This window comes from Chrysochloris asiatica, unplaced genomic scaffold (genome assembly GCF_000296735.1).
Source record: "Chrysochloris asiatica unplaced genomic scaffold, ChrAsi1.0 scaffold00071, whole genome shotgun sequence".
In the NCBI taxonomy this organism is placed as follows: domain Eukaryota; kingdom Metazoa; phylum Chordata; class Mammalia; order Afrosoricida; family Chrysochloridae; genus Chrysochloris; species Chrysochloris asiatica.
In genome coordinates, this window is record NW_006408589.1 from 5,863,242 (window position 1) to 5,883,040 (window position 19,799).

The following is a 19,799-nucleotide window of genomic DNA, read 5'->3' on the forward strand; positions in this document are numbered from 1 at the left end:
TAAAGGAAACAAGTATAAACTGCTACAGTTTGATGAACTTGACCTGTATTTATGGATGTAGTAGCTCAAAATACCAACTGAGAGGGAAGGAGTCTTCACATCAAGTATCAATCCTATCCCCTCTCTATACATCTATACAGGGTTGATAGGGACGGGCAAGTTAGACATTGGCTACCTAAAATGGGGAAGTTATAAAAACCAATGTAAACTATCACTCAATTCACAATAAAAACTTAAATAAATAAGTAAAAATCTTCACGGGAACACACTGCCTCATCTTTCTCCCTCGGTGTGACTGGTGAGTTCAAATCGTTGACCTTTCTGTTCGTGGCTCAGTATGTAACCACAACACCACTGGAGCTCCTGTAATTAACTATTTATTTCTCATTCTCCCCTGTAAAGTCTTCGTTGTTGTATCCCATGAGTCTAGCTCCAAGTCAGGCACAAAGCCATCTTTGATTCAACATGGGGAATTCTTATTGCAAACAGGTGAGTATAATGATCCTACCGGCATAGAGCCAACCAGATTGAGCCTCAGTGATTTGATCAGGAGTTCTTGGGTGGAATGGCACAAACAGTTAAGCACTTACCCAAAAGTACCTCAGAAACTGAGACAGACCTTTCAAGGTCACTGCCTTGAATACCCTATGGAGCACAGTTTACTCTGACACACATGGGGTCGCCATGTATTTAAATCAGTTTGGTAGCAACTGGTTTTTTGTTTTGTTGTAACTGATACATGAAAGCATGAAATGAGATACTCCATCTCCAACCATATTTCTGTCTATATGTTCTGTAATTAATGACTGTTCTGAATTTAGAGAGTATATTCCTATATGGATGTGATTGGTACTTGGCCAAGATCATCAAACATGGTTTGAGTCCCTTGTTGATGCAGATGATTACGCAACTGAGATTGATGGATTGAGCCCACCTGGAATGCCTTGTAAGATGATCCTAGAAGTCCATTTCTGAAAGTCCGTTTCTCGAAAAAAAAAGGACTGATCTACTTCTAAAGACTCAGCCATTGAAAACCCAGTGGAGCACAGTTCTGTTCTGCACACATGGGGTCAGCAGGGGTTGGAATTGACTCCATGGCAACTGACAACAACCATACACTTTAGCTTCTTTGATAAGGATGAACAATAACTCACAACTGACTCTCCTTTGGGTAGTTGGTCTGAGCCAAACAGACACATCTTTCTAGAATGTTTATGCGGACCCCAAGGCAACCAAAAGCCAATCAGTGACTTGCATAGAATTACAAAAGACTACCACCACCATCTCTTGCTTTTCATCCTGTAGTGGCTCGTGTGTTAGCAACTGTTTTGTTGTGGTGGTTGTTCTGCTTTCTTTTAGTGATTTGTTCCTTAACATAATATAGCACATCTTATAGAACCAAGTGATTGTCATCCATGAAATTCTGGTGGACCTGAGTGTATTGTTCAAATTTTAGATGGTGTGACTGGAGACCTCTGGGAAAACTGAGAAGAGTCTCTCCCAACCCTGAACATTCACAGATCTGGCAGCTGGATAAAAAGAATTGTTTTCATGAAAATCTTAGGCCCAGTTGAAATTGCCTTCTCAATTCGTTTGAATTTCTGAACAAAGTACATTTTTGTATAGCACATCACATATGTCACATAATCCCTTCAGAATGTCAAAGGGGCATTTATTATACCACTAAAGGCTTTTTTTGTTTTGTTTTTATTATTCTTCCCCATTTAGATGCAAATGTTGGACAAATTTCCTATGGAAGGAGGACAGAAGGACCCTAAGCAGCGGATCATTCCTTTTCTACCAGGTAGGTGAGATGTGTGTGTACTCAGCCTCTGGGGTCTGAGGACTTCAGTACAGTTCCCAGATCTCTTGGGACACTTCTCCCTTAAGGCATTGTCTCAATGATCAGCAACTCTGTCATTTTTAGAAACTAGCAACTAAGATTATGGACCCTGGTGTTAGTTGCTACAACATTTACTAGCTATATGACCTCAGGTAAATCACTTCATCTTATGGATCTTCAGTTTGTCCTATATCTAAAATGGGAATAATTTCAGTTTGCGTTTTTTTTTTGTTTGTTTGTTTCATTTTGTTTTAAATAAATGACATCTATTATTAAGTGTAAAGAGCTCTGGTAGCGTAGTGGTTATGAATCAAGCTGCAAACCTTAAGGTCAGCAGTTTGAAACTAACAGCTGCTCCATGGGAGAAAGATGAGGCTTTCTGTTCCCGTAAAGATTTACAGCCTCAGAAACCCTGTACAGGGTCGCTATGGGTCGGAACCGACTCGACAGCACTTAACAACAACAACAATTATTAAGTGTGGAGTCCTGCTGTAGCACTGTGGGTTAATGCACTGGACTGCAAAGTCAGTTTGAACCTCAAGGTTGGCAGTTCAAGCTCACCAGTTGTTCCTTGGAAACCCTACACAGGATCACTATGGGTCAGAATTGGCTCGATGGTACTTAACAACACATTATTAAGTGTGGCGCTGTGGGTTAATAGGCTGGACTGCAAAGTCGCTTTGAACTGCAAGGTCAGCAGTTCAAGCTCACCAGCTGCTGCTCGGAAACCCTGTGTAGGGTCTCTATGGGTCAGAACCAACTCAATGGCACTTAACAACGACAAGAATTATTAAGTGAGAAGGAGACCTGATTGCACTGTAGGTTAACACTGGACTACTAACCACAAGGTTGGCTCTTCAAACCCACCAGCCATACTCCATGGAAGAAGGATGAGGCTTTCTTCTCCCATAAAGATTTATAGCCTCAGAATCCTATATGGGTCAGAATCAACTTGGTACCAATGGGTTCTTTTTAAGGTGACTGTATTAGTTTTTTTTTTTTTATTGTGTAACAAATTACCACATACTTTGTTGTTAGTTACTGCTCTGTCAACTCTAGAAACCTTAGGTATCACTGGACGAACCATTGCCCCATCCTGTACCAGCGCCACCATCTTTGATATGTGTGAGTCCATTGTGGCCACTCATGTGGTAGTACATCTCACTGAAGGGTTTCCTCATTTTTCCCGCCCTCCTGGTATGGTGCAATAGGATAAACACTGGACTGCTAAACACAAGATTGGTGGTTCAAACCCACCAACCCATCTGCGGAAATCCTCTACAAGGTTGATATGAGTTGGAACTGATTCAACGGCACTTAACAACAATCACAACAGGACTGATATCCCTGTTTCTTTGCTTTCTGTCACCCAGGAACTATTTTCAACTTCTAGAGGGTATCCACCCCCATTCATTGCAAAGCCCCCTTCCATCTTTAAACCAGCAACGGGGAATCAACTTTTTCTTGTGCTTCAAATCTCTGACTTACCATCTGCCACCAGTCAGAGAAAGTTCTTTGCTTTTAAGGACTCTTGTGAGGAGATTGGACCTGTTTGAATAATCTAAAATAGTCCAAATTTGTGTTGGAAGAAGTACAGCCACAATGCTCCTTAGAAGCCAGACTTCGTCTCTCATACTTTGAACATATTATCAGGAAGGACCAGTCCCTGGAGGACATTATGCTTGGTAAAGTGGTAGGTCACTGAGAAAGAGGGAAAACCCCAACAAGTTGGATTGGCACAGTGGCAGCAGCAGTGGGCTCAAGCCTAGCAGCAGTTGTAAGGATAGTAGAGGACCAGGAGATGTTTCACTGTGTTGTAATTAGGGTCACTGTGGGTCGGAATCGACTTGACAGCACCTAACAGCAATAACAGGATAGTCCTCCTATTTTTAAGGTCAATTGTACTGTATAACGTAAGTCACAGGACTGCTGTCTTATCATATATGCAAGTTAAGGGATTGTTGTGGTGTCAGATGCCATCCAGTTGGTTTCCACTCATAGCAACCCCACATACGTCAGCAGGAAACTCTGCCCCATCCTGCACCATCGTCACGATTGTTATGTTTGAGCCCATTGTTGCTGCACTGTTTCAATCCATCGTGTTGAGGGTCTTCCTGTTTTTTGTTGACTCTCCACTTTACCAAGCATTATGGCTTTCTCCAGGGACTGGTCCCTCCTGACAACATGTGCAAAATACAAGAGACCTAGTCTTTCCATCATTGCTGCTGAAGAGCAATTTTATCATACGTCTTCCAAAATAGATTTGTTGGTTCTTCTGGAAGTTCATGTTATACTCAATATTCTTCACCAACACCATAATTCAGATGCATCAATCTTCTCTCACTTATTCATTATCCAGCTTTGACATGGATGAGGTGATTGAAAATACCATGGCTTGAGTCAGATACATCTTAGTCCTCAAAAATACATCATTGCTCTTTAACACTTTATAGAGATCTTTTGCAGTAGATTGGCCTAATGCAATATGTCATTTGATATTATTTTTTGACTGCTGCTTCCAAGATCATTGATGGTAGATGCAAGTAAAATGAAATCTTTGATAACTTCAGTCTTTTCTCCATTTGTTGTGATGTTATTTATTGGTCCAGTACTAAGGATTTTGGTTTTCTTTACATTGAGGTATAATCTTTTCTCATCAGTAAGTACTTCAAGTCTTCTTTGTTTCCAAGGTTGTATCATCTGCATATCACAGGTTGTTTATGAGTCTTCCTCCAATCCCGATGCTATGTTGCTCATCATATAATCTAGCTTCTCTAATTATTTGCTCGGCATACAGGTTTAATGTTGTTGTTATTAAGTGACATTAAGTCAGTTCCAACTCATAGCAACCATGTATAGGGTTTCCAAGGAATGGCTAGTGAGTTTGAACTGCCAACCTTGCAGTTCAAACCAACCTTGAGGTCAAGTATTTATCCTATAGCACCATACCAGAACTCCACATATTTAACAGGTATGGTGAAATGATACAACCCCGATTCACACCTTTCCTGATTTGAAACCATTTAGTATCTCTCTGTTCTGTTCTGGGGACTGCCTCTTGGTCGATATACAGGTACCTCATGATCACAATTAAGTGTTCTGGAATATCCATTCTCCATATGTTATCCATAGTTTGCTATGATCCACACAGAGGAATGCCCATTTCACAGATGAAGAAGAACTTGAGCCTCAAAGAAATTATAATCCCTTACACAAATGGCAGAGCTGGGATTTACACATAGATATAATTGGCTCCAAAATTTATGCCTGGAGTCAGATGCTGTAGGTCCAAATGGGTTTAGAGACAGGGTAAATGTGTTTACCAGGCCCTCCTCCACCGGGATACTCATTTACTTTAAAAAGCTAGTATTTTCAGTTCCTTGGTGGGGAAAGTGTGTGATCACACTGGAATTTCTTTCTCTTGCTGGAAGAAAACCCAGTGTGCCAGCTGCCACTGACAAACACCAGTGTGCCAAGCATGTGCATTATAGTCTAACAGACTCAGCCATGTGACCTCACGTGGGCACATCCCTCCTTCAGTCACAGTTTTCACATCTGTAAAATGGTAACAATGATCCCTGCTTCACCAGGTGGAATCCCTGATATACAGTATGTGTTTGGTAAAGACAGGAACAGTATCTGAGGACATTCCTGTGGAAATTCTTGGTTTCAGATGTAGGGGGTCATACTTCTATGATCACTGTGCATATCCAAGTCAAACTGAGCTTTAAATGTAGGTGTTTCTTCAAGAAAGCAAAGGAAAGGAGTTAGTTCTAACTTTTCTAGATGAAAGACAAAACTACCTCTGGAAAAACTTCCCAGCACAGAGTTGAGCCCACCCTCTCCCAAGCCCTTAAAAGCTTTCATGGTTACGTAATCCCTTTCCACCCAGGGAATTCATGAAAATGCTGTTCTCAAGAACTTGGCCATTTTTCACTGCTCTGGGCTCCCACTTGAAGCTTGGGAATCTCCCCCTGGGCCCCAGTTCTGTTCTGCCTCAAGACCCCAGGGTCATCCCTTCTCAACCACCTCTCCTCAGCTTTTTTTTCCAGGCTGAGGCCAAGAGCAAGGAAGCCAGAGAGAACAGGCCCCTCTCCTAGGGGTCAGTTTTCTGCCAAGACTGCCTTGTCAGCAGAACAAAAGCAAGTCTCATGTTAGCACAAAGGGGAGGGGGAGGGGAGTCGAGGCGAGGAGCCCTGTGCAATTTTCCATCTCAGCAAGAGCCGAGGAAGCCAACTTGGCAGAAGACACGACTTGAAAAATAAGAATTAGAGTTTGGCCTTCTTCCACTGTGGAAAACAAAAGCCCACTCGTTTCCCCCAAAGGCTGTTCTCTCTGCCACACACCCTTTCCACTCCGGACTGGTCTGCCGATGAGAGGTGGGTGTAGACCTACCCAGAAACACCTTGGGTCAGGCCGCTGGCACTTCCCCAGGAAGGCACTGGCTAGAGAGGGCCTGGCTTACTTGGATAAACATCGGCCATGCAGTTCTGCCTTGTGGCCCAGGCCTGTGCAGTCACTCTGGCTCCGCTATGGGTAATTAGCCCATCTAGGCGGGGCCCAGAAACCAATGAGGAAAGAACATGTGCTTATAATTGTAGAGTGTAATTCTTTGTCGTCCAAACCGCTAATAAAAGTAGTAATTACCCTTTTGTGCACACTACTAAGGGGCCAGTCCTGGGCAGGTTGCTTCGTGGAGGTGACCTCTAACCTCACCCCAGCACTAAGAGTTAGGGGATGCCATTCCAATTCACACTGACTTCCAGAAGTCAGGGAGCACCATATGGATCATAGTGGGCTGACCCACAACCAGTCGGATGGGGCAGGGCCCTACGGGCATTTCATTCTGTTGTATACGGGGTCGCCAGGAGTTGGGGGCCCACTCGAGAACAGCTCAGAACAATGTCCCATTTTACCAGGAAGAGGCAGTGCCCGGCCTGGTGACTATAGAGCCTGTGGCCTTCCCAGCAGAGCCTGTATTGCCTAGGGGTTTCTTTTCCTACTTGCTCAAGGGCACAAGCTGTGTACCCGAGACCCTGTGTCCTCTGTGGCCACAGGGATAGGAGTGGCACTTCAGTTGTTGTTTCACCCCCAGGAAACACTATCAGCACCCAGGTTCTGGTGCTTTTTCATCCTTACAAGGCCTTGAGTGCATCCGAGTCTTCACTCTTAAGCTCTTTGGTAGGTGGGGTTCCTGGACAGCCTGTTGTAAAGATTTTGAACTTGCTCACTATCATTCAGTAAGAAGCCTGTGCCCTCTGTCCTCCACCTCACCCCCAATTTACAGATATGGAAATTGTACTGGCAAGGGACCGAGATGGTTTGGTAGGACTCCTCTCCCATTTTGAGAAAGAGATGAGAGGACAGGAACCATTTGCTCTGTAGGATTTCACTTCATGGGCACACATGCCTTATTTTTCCTGATGATTCAAGAATCCAAAACTGCAAGTGGTTCTACCCATGAGGACTGCTCAAAATGGGGAGGGGGCATTATTTGATTGTCGCAGGACTGAGAGTAAAATGTGGCTGGGAAAGCTACCAGCTTTCTCTGGATTTGGGCCAGTCATGCTAAATATCGTGCATTGTGGGGACAGTCTACACAGAGAAGGAAGTCCCCCCTCACAGAGTCACCAGGGTCCGTCTTTATGGGGAAACACAGGACAGTCACAGCCTTCAGCGCCATGCGGAATCCACAGAGACCGCACCCACCAAGTGAATGAGGGAATAAAATCATCTCTTCCGGGGAAGCTAGACTATCAACCCCTTTCCCACATTGCTGCGCTATTTGCTTGTGTTGTTCTAAATGACATGAAGAATTTCTGATTCTAGAATCAATGAATATTTATGGTAGAAATTCTAGGGAAAGTAGGAAGGAGAAAACCAAGCTTTTCTATCTTTCTTTCACCCTATACAGACAAGCCTTTTGAACTCTGTGAGGCATTTTCTTTTGGGTTTTTCTCTTGTAACAAGCACAGATCTATCAAAACTCTGGCCAATTCATTAGCAGAATTAAAACCACCACCATTAAAAAGAAAGGATACACTATTATTGTTGGTATTGTTATTATTAGGTGCTGTCAAGTTGGTTCCAACTCAAGTGAACCTATTCAAAACAGAATGAAACACTGTCTGGTCCTGCGCCATCCTCAGCATTGTTATGTTTGAGCCCATTGTTGCTACAGTTGTGTCAGTCCATCGAGTTGGGGGTCTTTCCTCTTTTTTGCTGACCCTCCACTTTATCAAACATGATGTCCTTCTCCAGGGACTGGTACCTTCTGACAACATGTCCAAAGAACAAAAAAACAAAGTCTCACCAGCCTCTCTTCTAAGGAGCATTCTGGCTGTGCTTCTTCCAAAACAGATTTGTTTTTTTCTTTTGGCATGATACTTTCAATATTCCCCACCTATACCATGATTCAAATGCATCAGTTCTTCTACAGTCTTCCTTATTCACTTTCCAGTGTTCCAATGAGTATGGGACAACTGAAAATACCGTGGTTTGGGCCAGGTGCACCTTAGTCCTCAAATTGACATCTTTAATCTTGAACACTTTAAAGAGATCTTTTTGCAGCAGATTTGCCTAATGTTATATATCGTTTGGTTTTTTGACTGCTGCTTCTATAAATTTCTCCATTTATCTTGATATTACTTATTGGTCCAGTTGTGAGGATTTTTGTTTTCTTTCATTGAGACAGACACAATCCATACGAAAAGCTGTAGTCTTTGATCTTCTTCTGTAAAAATTATAAGTCCTTTTCATGTCCAGCAAGCAAGAGTGTGTCATCTGCACATCACAGGTGGTAAATTAATCTTCCTGCAATCCTGATGCCACCTTCTTCATAATCTATCTTGTTCAAATTATTTGCTCAGCATACAGATTGAATAAATAGGACAATAGTATACAACTTTGGTTCATACCTTTCCTGATTTTAAATCACGCACTATCCCCTTGTTTTATTAGAACTATTGTCTCTTGGTCCGTGTACAGGTTCCTTATGAGCACAATTTAGTGTTCTGGCTGGAATACCCATTCTCCACAGTGTTATCCATGTTTGTTATAACCCACACAGTTAAATGCCTCTGCATAGTAAATAAAGTACAAGTAAACATCTTTCAAGTAATCTCTGCCTATCTGACATTAGCAACGTCTTTTTCTGGTTCTGGCTTAATTTCTCGTGGCTCCCTATTGCTGTCCTGCTGCAATTGTTTTTTAATTATCTTCAGCAAAGTGTTATATGTGATAGTAATGATTTTGTTTGATGATTTCCACATTCTGCTGGGTCACCTTTCTTTGGAATGGTCACAAATGTGAATCTCTTCCAATTGGTTGGCCAGGTAGCTGTCTTCCAAATTTCTCGGCTAGACGAGTGAACACCTCCATCATTACATCAGTTTGTTCAAACATTTCATTTTGTATTCTGTCCATTCCTGGAGCCTTCTTTTCACCAATGCCTTCAGTACAGCTTGGACTTCGTCCTTCAATACCATCAGTTATTGACTTGAAATGATTGAACATTGACCAATTCTTTTTGGTACAGTGACTGTGTATTCCTTCTTTTGGTGCTTCCTGAATCATTCAGTAATTTATCCTTGTTGTTGTTGTTAAGTTCAATCAAGTCAGTTCCAACTTATAATGACCCTGTATAGGGTTTCCATTGAGCAGCTGGTGAATTTGATCCACCAACTTTGTGGTTCAAATTGACCTTGCAGTCCAGTGCTCTATCCTACAGCATCATGCCAAGACTCCGAATATGTCCATAGAATCCTTCAATATTGAGTCGAGGCTTGAAATTTTTTCTTTAGTTCTTTCAGCTTGAAAAATGCTGACTATGTTCTTCTCTTTTGGTTTTCTAACTCCCCATTTCATTATACTTGACATTATCTTCTTGGGCTGCCCTTTGAAGTTTTCTGTTTAGCTCTTTCACTTCATTACTTCAGCTTGTATATGCTCAAGAGTAAGTTTCACAGTCTCTTCCGATATCCATTTTGGTCTTTTCTTTCTTTGCTGTCTTTTGAATGACCTTTTGCTTTTTTCCTGTAGGGTGTTCGTTCTTGAGGTCATCCCACAAATCTTGTTATTCAATCATTAGTGTCTAAGGCATCAAATCTGCTCTTGAGACCATATCTAAATTCAGGAGGGTTATGTTCAAGGTCACATTTTGGTCTCTTGTGAACTTAGGTTGATTTTATTCAACTTCAGCCTGAACATGCAATATGAGCAACTGATGGTATGTTCCACAGTCTGCCACTGGCCTTGTTTTAGCTGATGGTATTGAACTTCTTCATCATCTCTTCCCATAGATGTAGTCAATTTAATTTCTGTGTATTCCATCTGGTGAGGTCCACGTGTGTAGTAACCTGTTATGGTGTTGAAAAAATGTATTTGCACTGAAGAAGTCATTGGTCTTACAAAATTATATCGTGTGACCTCCAGCATCATTTCTATCACCAAGGCCATATTTTCCAACTACTAATCCTTCCTTGCTCTTTGTTTCCAACCTTTGGATTCCATTCACCAGTAATTGTCAATACATCTTGATTGCATGTTTGATCAATTTCAGACTGAAGAAGTTGGTAGAATTCTTAATTTTCATCTTCAGTGACTACTGGTTGGTGCATAAATTTGAATAATAGTGATCTTCCTTGTAGGCGGATGGATATTATCCTATCAAAGACAGTGTTGTACTTCACAACAGATCTTGAACCCCTTTGACCTAGTTCCGATAGCTTGATGATCAGAACTCGACCTGTTCTTCTTCTTCTTCTTAAGTACCATGGAGTCGGTTCCAACTCATAGTGACCCTGCACAGGGTTTCCAAGGCTGCGCAAATCTTTACGGGAGCAGAAAGCCTCATCTTTCTCCTGCAGAACAGCTGCTGGTTTCAAACTGCTGACCTTGAGGTTAGCAGCCCAATTTTGTTGTTGTTGTTAAGTGCCATCAAGTTGGTTCTGACCCATAGCGATCCTGAACAGGGTTTCTGAGGCTGTAAATCTTTATGAGAGCAGAAAGCCTCATTTTTCTCCTGCAGAGCAGTTGGTAGTTTCCAACCACTGACCTTGCAGTTTGCAGCCCGAATCGTATCCACTACACTACCAGAGCTCCTTTAGAGGAAGATTTAAAAAAAAATAATAATAAATTGATCAAGGAAACAAACGTAAATTACTACAATTTGATGACATTGACATATACTTAGGGATGTAAGTACCTCAAAATACCAACCGAGAGGAAAGGAGTCTTCACATCAAAGAGCAATCCTATCCCCAGGATTGAAAGGGACAGGCAACTTAGACATTGTCTACCTACAGTGGGGAGGCTATAAAGGCACGAAGTGATTGCCTTACAAGTTTTCAGGAAGGAGTTTAGTTTCAGAGTGTACAAGGGAAAGTAGAGTCCCTACTGAATAGTTTTCATCTTGTCTAGACAGGTCTGGTGAAAGGAGTTGGGGGTTACGATTCTTATGATACAGTCATGAGTATGAATCGTAACTGTCACAACTGTAAAGATAGAAGTTTTGTAACAAAAAGCGGGGAGTAGTTAATCTTACAGTCCAGGAATAGAGGACCCTAGAACCATCAAGGGAGAAGAGCACAAGAATGTGGGACCAGCGGGATATGGGACCCTATCCAGTGACGCAGCGACACCAGAGATGGGGACATGGAGAGAGGGAGCATCTTAGGACTCTAGAGTCATGCAAAGAGAAATGCTGGGTGCTGGTGGCCAGGAGGCAGGCTTGCAGAATGCTCCCTTTGGTTGTTTAAATGATTATGTATTCCTGAGTGCTTTTGTGTACATAAAAAAAAAAATAAATAAATACTGTTGAATGATGATGCACAGAGGGGATTATAAGTCATTGCAATGAAATGAAATACCATAGCGTGAGTATAAAACCAATGTTCTCCCATGTAACCTATCACTCAATTTGCAATAAAAACCTTAAAAAAAAAATCTTGAAATGTTCCATATTATCAAGAAGTATTTATTTATTCTCACTGAGGGGGCGGGGGTGTCCTTTGTTTTTTTCTTTTTAAGTTGGTAAGAAGGAGCCAAAAAAAGGTTCACTATCAATCTGATCATATCCACCTGATTTCTTGATGATACCCTTTGAGCACGGTGGTTCAAACCCACCAGCTACTCCACAGAAGAAAGATGAGGGTTTCTCCTGTTGCAAAGATTATAGCCTTGGAAATCCTATATAGGGTCACTATAAGTCAGAATAGACCTCACAGCATTTAACAACACAATAACAATAAAAACACAATAATAAAATTTTGTGGAAGAGCAAATTGTCGAGAATATTAACGTTTCATTAACCATACAGTCTTTTGGGATGCAAAGCTCCCTTTCCACTTTGCATTGCAAATCTTTTAAAGCCAGTTATTTATTTGTAATGATCCCTTTCGATTCCATCATATTATGAAAACTTTTAAAGACCTTTCTTGCTATCCCAGGCCCTACCTACCAAGCTTGGTCTGTTGAGACAGACTCTTGACCCAAATTTCTCTCATTGAAATCTCAGAGTGGGTCTCCATGCTCAGCCGTCTGGCTCAGCTGTGGTCTTCCTTTGCCTCCTTCTTTGAGCTATTCTGAAGATCTGGTCACTCTATGTAAGCTTAGTTTGGAGGCTTCTCTCCATGCCCTATCGCTTTGACCCATCTTGACATCTGTTGCCCCTCCAGAACAGTGAGCCCAGAGAGTCTTAATCTTCCATGCATGTCTCTCCTCAAGAGGATCTTCTCTCTAGACTCTCTAGACCCACTGATCTGCTTTAAACAAGCCTTACCCAGAGTTCCTCCATATCATAATGTGTATACTCCTGTTTGTATATCCTTTGCCCAGCTGTCATACTGGAAGCTTATGGTACAGTGCCATAAGGCTCAAGAGTACCTAGCAAGTTGTTGACTTTAAGTTTATATTTGGTGAATAAAACCCACTTCATAACCACCCTAGGGGCAGAGTAGAACTGTTCCGTAAGATTTCTGAGGCTGTAAATCTTTACAGAAGCAGACATCCTCATCTTTGTCTTGCACAGCAACTGGTGGATTTGAACTGCCAACCTTTAGGTTAGCAATACAACACTTAACCTACTGTGCCAGCAAGGTCCTTTTGGTAAGACAGGTAGACTTGGAATGCTTCCAAACACTTGCTGGGGTGGAACTGGAGGGATCGGTTATCTTTACAGGTAGCAGCCTCGCTCATACAGACAGACATTAGTGCCACATGGTAAGGGTGCAAATTTGACTGAGACACAGCTAGTCCCTATTTGTACAAAATGCTGTGAGGAAACATACAACCGGTTGCCATCAAATGAACTCCAACTCACCTGTGTCAGAGTTGAAATGTGTTCCGTTGGGTTTTCAGTGGCTGATTTTTACAAGTAGATCTCCTGACCTTTCTTCTGAGTATCTCTGGATGGATTTAAACCTTTCAGGTAGCAGCCATGCATGATAACCATTTGTACCACCATTTGTCCTAGACCTCATATATGAATAATTTCATCTACTCTTTCTCTTTCGATTTAATACTGTGGTGTAGAATTTCCCCATGCTATTAAGCATACTTTTCATGGTTACATAATATTCCAGTGTGAATATTTCAGAATCTGTTCAGTCAGCTCATATTGTTGGGCCTATAAACTAGGGCCCATGAGTGTTCTGAGGTAACTGAAAGTCAACTCCTTATTAGGTGCCCTCGAGCGTACAAATAATACCACGGAGAATCTCTGAAAATACCTAAGATGTTGAAATGTGTGGGTGAGATCCCGAGAGTCTAAAGAGACAATCCTCTTATTGTGAAAAAGGCTTTGGAGGACCATAACTGAGATTATCATTATCCATGCCCTATGGAAAGTCCAGCAAGGAAGTTGATAGCAGCAAGGAATTTTGGTACCAGTCAAAACTACCCTATAAGGCTGCCACATTGACAGCCTCCCAGGTTGCTGGGAGTTTGTCAGCACTCCCTTCTGATGCTGTATGTGCTCTGGTCCTCTGCAGGCAAAATTCTGTTCCGAAGAAGCCACATCCGGGACGTAGCCGTCAAACGCCTGATACCAATTGATGAGTACTGTAAGGTGAGTCTGAGGAATGCTAACATCTGTCCTATGGATGGTTTATATTGTTTGTTTGGTACGTTTTGTTTTGTTTCCTTTCCGGCTATAACATGCTTATTGTGACAAATTTTAACATGCTTCTTTTAATATGCTCATTGTACAGTTGAAAGAAGCATCCAGAAGTTACAAAAGAAAAATCACCCATGATACTTTAACCCAGAGTCAATATCTATTAAGGTTTTTGCATCTTTCCTTCTGGTCTTTTCTCTGCGTGAATTTCTTTACGATGTTGAGATCTGTGTGCATATATTGTTATTTATTTTTCTTTCACTGTAATACTGGGTCATAAAAATTCCCCATGCTATTAAGAAATCTTCTTGAAACTACTTTTCATGGTTACTTAGTATTTCAGTATGTCTGTGAATGTTACAGAGGTTGTTCAGCTAACTAACTCTCATTGTTGGGCTTGTAAACTAGCTTCTGGGCTCTTGAATGTTGTAAACAATAAGGAACCTGCTTTTTTGGTTATATTTTATTTGATTTGAAACTGTGGTCAGGAAAGAATCTTATTTTTGTTTTAACTTCCCTTATCTGGATGCCTTAAAAACAGGGCAGCACATACTTCCTCCCTAACATCAGGAACAAATCAAATAGGTTTACTCTTGACACTTTTGTTCTATATTTTAGCAGAAGTAGCAACTGGAAGCAGGTATTTAAAAGAAACAAAAGGAACCCAGATTGTAAAACTGCCTTAATGTACAAATGATTTTATATGTAGAAAAAGGATTTATAAAAACACTACTGGAACTAACAAACTTAGCAATATCACAGGATACAAAATTAATATATAAAAATCAATAGTATTTCTATATACTAAAAATGAATAGTCTGAAAATGAAATTGAAGTACTTCTATGTGGTGCTGTAGGATCAAGAACTGGACTTGGAAACTCTATACAGGGTCATTAGAGTCGGAACTGACTTGATAGCACTTAATAACAACAGCAACAACATTCCCAATAAATTCAAAAGGAAAATAATAGTCATAAAGTTAACAGAAGATTGCTGTGAGAGAAATTAACCCACTTACTGACATCAAGTCAATTACAACTGATAGCTACCCTATCAAGGGTTTCCAAGGCTGGAAGTCTTTTGTTGTTGTTGTTAAGTGCTGTTGAGTCATAACGACCCTGTATAGGGTTTCTGAGGAATGGCTGGTGAGTTTGAACCTCCAACCTTGCAATTCAAACCAACTGTGGAGCCCAAACTGCAAAATTTTTGAACTGCAAGGTCGACAGTTCAAGCTCCTCGAAAACCCTATATAGGGTTGCTGTGAGTCGGAACTGACTCAATAGCATTTAACAACAACAAAAGACTTAACAGGAGTCCTGGTTAGGGGAACATAAAGCCTCCTCTTTCTCCCACGGAGGGCCTCGTGAATTTGATTGATAACCTGAGGTTAGCAATACAGTGCTTATTCTTCAGTGCCATCGGAACTCCTTGAGAGAAATTTTAAAAGATCTAAATTCATGGAGAGACATTCCACACTCATGGATTGAAAAACTGAATATTGTTAAAATGACCATTATTGCCAGATTTATAGATTTATTACAATCTCTATCAAAATCCTAGTAGGCTTTTTTTTTTTGTAGAAATTGACCAGCTGAATCCTAGAATGCATATGGGTATGCAGGAGACCCTAGAATAATAATAATGTAGAAAACACAAGTTTTGTAAAACAAAAGAACAATTTGAGACCTTGTTCTATACATTTTCAAAATTTATTACAAAGCTACAGTAACCCAGACAATGCGGTACTGGTATAAGGAGAGGCATATAGTTCAGAGAAACAGAATTGAGAGTCCCAAAATAAACTTAGAAAATTTCTGACCAACTGATATTGAACAAAGATGCCAGGATGATTCGGTGGGAAATGGAGAGTATTTTTAAAAGCCAGCAGTACTGGGATATTTGAATGTTTCTATGCAAAAAAAAATGGCATCCCCTTAATTATAAGACCTTTGTGATCTCAGGTTACAAAACAAAGAGTTCTTACATAGGACACCAAAAGCAGGGCCCATAGAGAAATATTGATAATTGAGACTTTATTAAACATAAGAGAATGAAAAGTATTAAATTTAAAGAGAAAGAAAAGATGAGCCACAAACTGGGAGAAAATATTTGCAAATCCTGTATCTGATAAAGGATTTTGATCCAGAATATATGAAGAAAACATACAACTCAATAATAAAAAGACAGATAATCTAGCTTGAAAATAGACAAAAGACTTGCAGAGTAATTTCATACAAGAAGATGTGTAATGGCCAGTCATGTGAAAATATGCCCAACATTGCTTGTCATAAGGGAAAATACAGAATAAAGACGTAATGAGATACTACTACACAGCCACTAGAATGACTATAATCAAAAAGATAGATAATATCAAGAGTTAATAAGGATGTGGAGAAACTGGAACCCTCATGCTGATACACACATAAAATAAGAAGCCACTTTGGGAAACAATTTGACAGTTTCTTCAAAAGTTAAATTTACCATATGACTACTCTTAGGTATATGTCCAAGAGAAATGAATACTTATGCCCTGGCAAAAACTTGTATATTACTATTCATAGCAGCATTCATTCATAAGAGGCAAAAGCTGGAATCAATCCAGATGCCCATCAATTAGAGAATGGATGAAGAGAACGTGATGGATCCATACAATAGCATATTATCAGCAATGAAAGACAATAAAATACTGATTGATTAAGTGAAAGAAGCCAGATGCCAAAGACGACATACATATTTTTTGGTCTCATGTAGATGAAATGTCCAGAGAAGGCAAATTTGTGAGACAGAAAGCAGATCAACGGTTTCCTGACCTGGGATGGTGGAAGTAGCGATGGACTGCAAATTGGGTTGGAGGAAATTTCTGAGGCGATGGAAAAGTTCCAAAATTAGTGTGATGGTTGCACATGCTATAATTTACTGAAGTTATTGAATTGTGCACTTATACTGGGTAAATTTTATTAGATGTAAATACGTCGATAAAGCTGTAAACATTTTAAATCAGGGGGACAGCTTAAGGATCACCCCTCTCTCAGCAAAAGCTTTAACAGAAGGGCAGAAAATCACAGGACCCCAGGACCACCACTTTACCCCTTTAGCAGCCTTGAGACGTGGTTTTTAATTATCCCCATTTTGCAGATGAAGAAATGGGGAGTCCAACTAGTTTACTTACCCAGGCCCAGCACTCTCGATTTATAGCCTCCCCACAACATTAAAAATTTAAGAGGCAAAAGTATTTAAGCATATATTTCATTCTTTGGTTGTTGTTAAGTGCCATTGAGTCGGTTCCCAGGCTTTAAAACTTCAAAGGAGCAGAAAACCTCATCTTTCTCCCATAGAGTGGCTGATGGGCTCGAACCATGGACCTTGTGGTTCGCAGTCCAGTGCATATTGTATAAAGCCACGCTGCTTCCCATATATTTCATTTAAGTAAATAAACCAATTTTTTCTTCTCCTAACTATACCCTGGAGTCCTGGTGTGGTGCTGTGGGCTAATACGTCAGACGGCAAAGTCGTTTGAACTGCAGTGGTCAGTGGTTCAATGGTCGGTGTCAGTGGTTGGTGGTTCAAGCTCACCAGCTGCTCCTTGGAAACCCTGTACAGGGTCGCTATGGGTAAGAATCAACTCAATGGCACTTAACAACAACAATAACTATACCCTGCTAACCACAAGTAATTCAAATCTACCAGCTGTTCCACGGGAGAAAGATGAAACTTTCTGGTCCCATAAAGATTTTTGCTATTTGTAATTGTTAAGTACTGTGGAGTCGGTTCCGACTCATAGCGAACCCGGCACAGGGTTTCCAAGGCTGTAAATCTTTACGGGAGCAGAACGCCTCATCTTTCTCCCACGGAACCACTGGTAGTTTCAAACTGCTGACCTTAAGGGTAGCAGCCCAATTTGTAACCACTACGCTACCAGAGCTCCTTAAATCATAAAGATTTACAGCCTCGGAAACCCTATACAGGGTGACCATGAGTCGGAACCAACTTGGTGACTCACAAGTACCACCACTAAACAAAGGAGTCCTGGTGTGGCATCATAGGATAAGCACTGGACTGCAAACCAAAAGGTCTACTGTTAAAACCCACCAGACACTCCTTGAAAAACACTCTACAGGGTCGCTATGAGTCGGAACCAATTCTGTGTCACTTAACAACAGTTATACCCTTAAAGGGAGTCCTGGTGTGGTACTATGGGTTAATGCACTGTACTGCAAAGCTCGTTTGAACTGCAGGTTGGCAGTTCAGGCTCACTAGTCACTCCTTGGAAACCCTATACAGGGTTGCTATGGGTCAGAACCAACATGACGGTACTTAACAACAACATCCCTTTAAAAAGGGAGAGTGCCAGCAATTCCACTCCAAGGTGTATACCCCAAAGTCTTAAAACCATAGTATCGTTCACCACTGTTCAGTACAACACAGTTCACATTAGCCAAAAGGTGGAAACCTAAATGTCCACCAGCAGATGAATGAATCCATAAAATGTGGTATATCCATGCAAACAAAGGAGTATTAGTTAGCCATAAAGAAAATGGAAGTTCTGATGCATACTACTACATGGAAAAGCCTTGGAAACACACGAGTGAAATATCTAGAATGGGCGAGTGTAGAGCAAGCAGTGTTTATTACTGCTGACGAGGAGTGGGTGGGCAGGCGGGAGAAATGGGGAATTACTGCTTCCGGAGCACTGAATTTCTTCTAGTGATTGAGTCATTTGGAAAAGGATAGTTGATGATTGTTCAACATGATGAACAACCAGTGTCACCGAGTTGCACATCGTAAAAATGATTGAATTGGCAAACTTTTTGTTATGTGTGTTTCTACCACAATAAAAAAATTTATTACAAAAAAAGAGAGAGGGGGGAGATACGGACGAAGGAGCAGAGATGGCCAATCGGGCACAAAGATGGCTGTGGCCTCCCAGTTCTGAAATGAAAATTCACCTCTTCTTTTCATTGCCTTTCTGCAGACTTTAGAGTCTAAAACTCCAATTTCAGAGATGATCTTCCTTACCCTGGCCATCTTGGCAAGAACTTTGGACCCTTGGAGTCACCTTACCCAGCTGGGAAGTTCCTATTGATCCCGTCTCCAGACGTTGTTGTCCCTCAGCCCAAATTATCCTAAACTCCTGCTTCTTCCCCAGCCCATGCTACTTCTGTCCATAGTCAGACTGTTCCAGCACTTGGGTCCTCATGAATCCCTAGACATTTAATTTTGAGATGGGAAATTTAAAATCCTAAGTGGTAAGTGAAGGGAGCAGCTGACGACATCTAGTTTCTGCTTGTTAGAGTCCAAGAAAGAATGGACTAGCCTGGATTAACCCTAGGAAAGAACCGTAATTCTGCTGATGTTATATGAGCCGCTGGAAGTTACCACCCCGTGCTATTACTGAGTCAGAAGAAACAGTGGATTTGGGGGCTTTGATTGGCCAGATTCCCAAGGCTCCTGAAAGAAGATGAAACTATCCTTTGGCCACAAGTTCCTTGAAATCTTTTACCAGCTCTATAGTCCTGTACATACCATTTGGGCATCTGTTATTGACATTGTTGAGAGCTGACTAAGCCAATTTGGTCTATCACAATGAGGCTCATTTAGTAGAAATTAGTCGTCTCCAGTGGCTGGAAATAGAGTAGGCTTGCAGATCTCCCACAGGAGAAAACTGTGGCAGTCTGCTTGTGAAAAGATTGCAGCCTTGGGCTCACAAAACAGACTAAATGCTTTAGAGAAAGGAAGACCGCTTAAGGGAAATAAGACCCAAGATATCGAGACTACACTACCAGCTAAGGTTACTCAAGGTATAAGTAGATTTGTGTTATCTTTCAGTAACCCAGAAATT

The 19,799-nt window shown here is 41.2% G+C and overlaps 1 protein-coding gene across 1 annotated transcript in view; it reads left to right on the forward strand.

The window, feature by feature from the left end:
• The window catches only part of SH3PXD2B (SH3 and PX domains 2B), a 215,406-nt gene that overhangs the window by 96,694 nt on the left and 98,913 nt on the right, over window positions 1–19,799 (forward strand). The window contains exons 3-4 of the mRNA XM_006864810.1: window positions 1,729–1,804; window positions 13,834–13,910. Coding sequence (XP_006864872.1) covers window positions 1,729–1,804; window positions 13,834–13,910 — 153 coding nt within the window. The remainder of the gene's footprint in view (window positions 1–1,728; window positions 1,805–13,833; window positions 13,911–19,799) is intronic.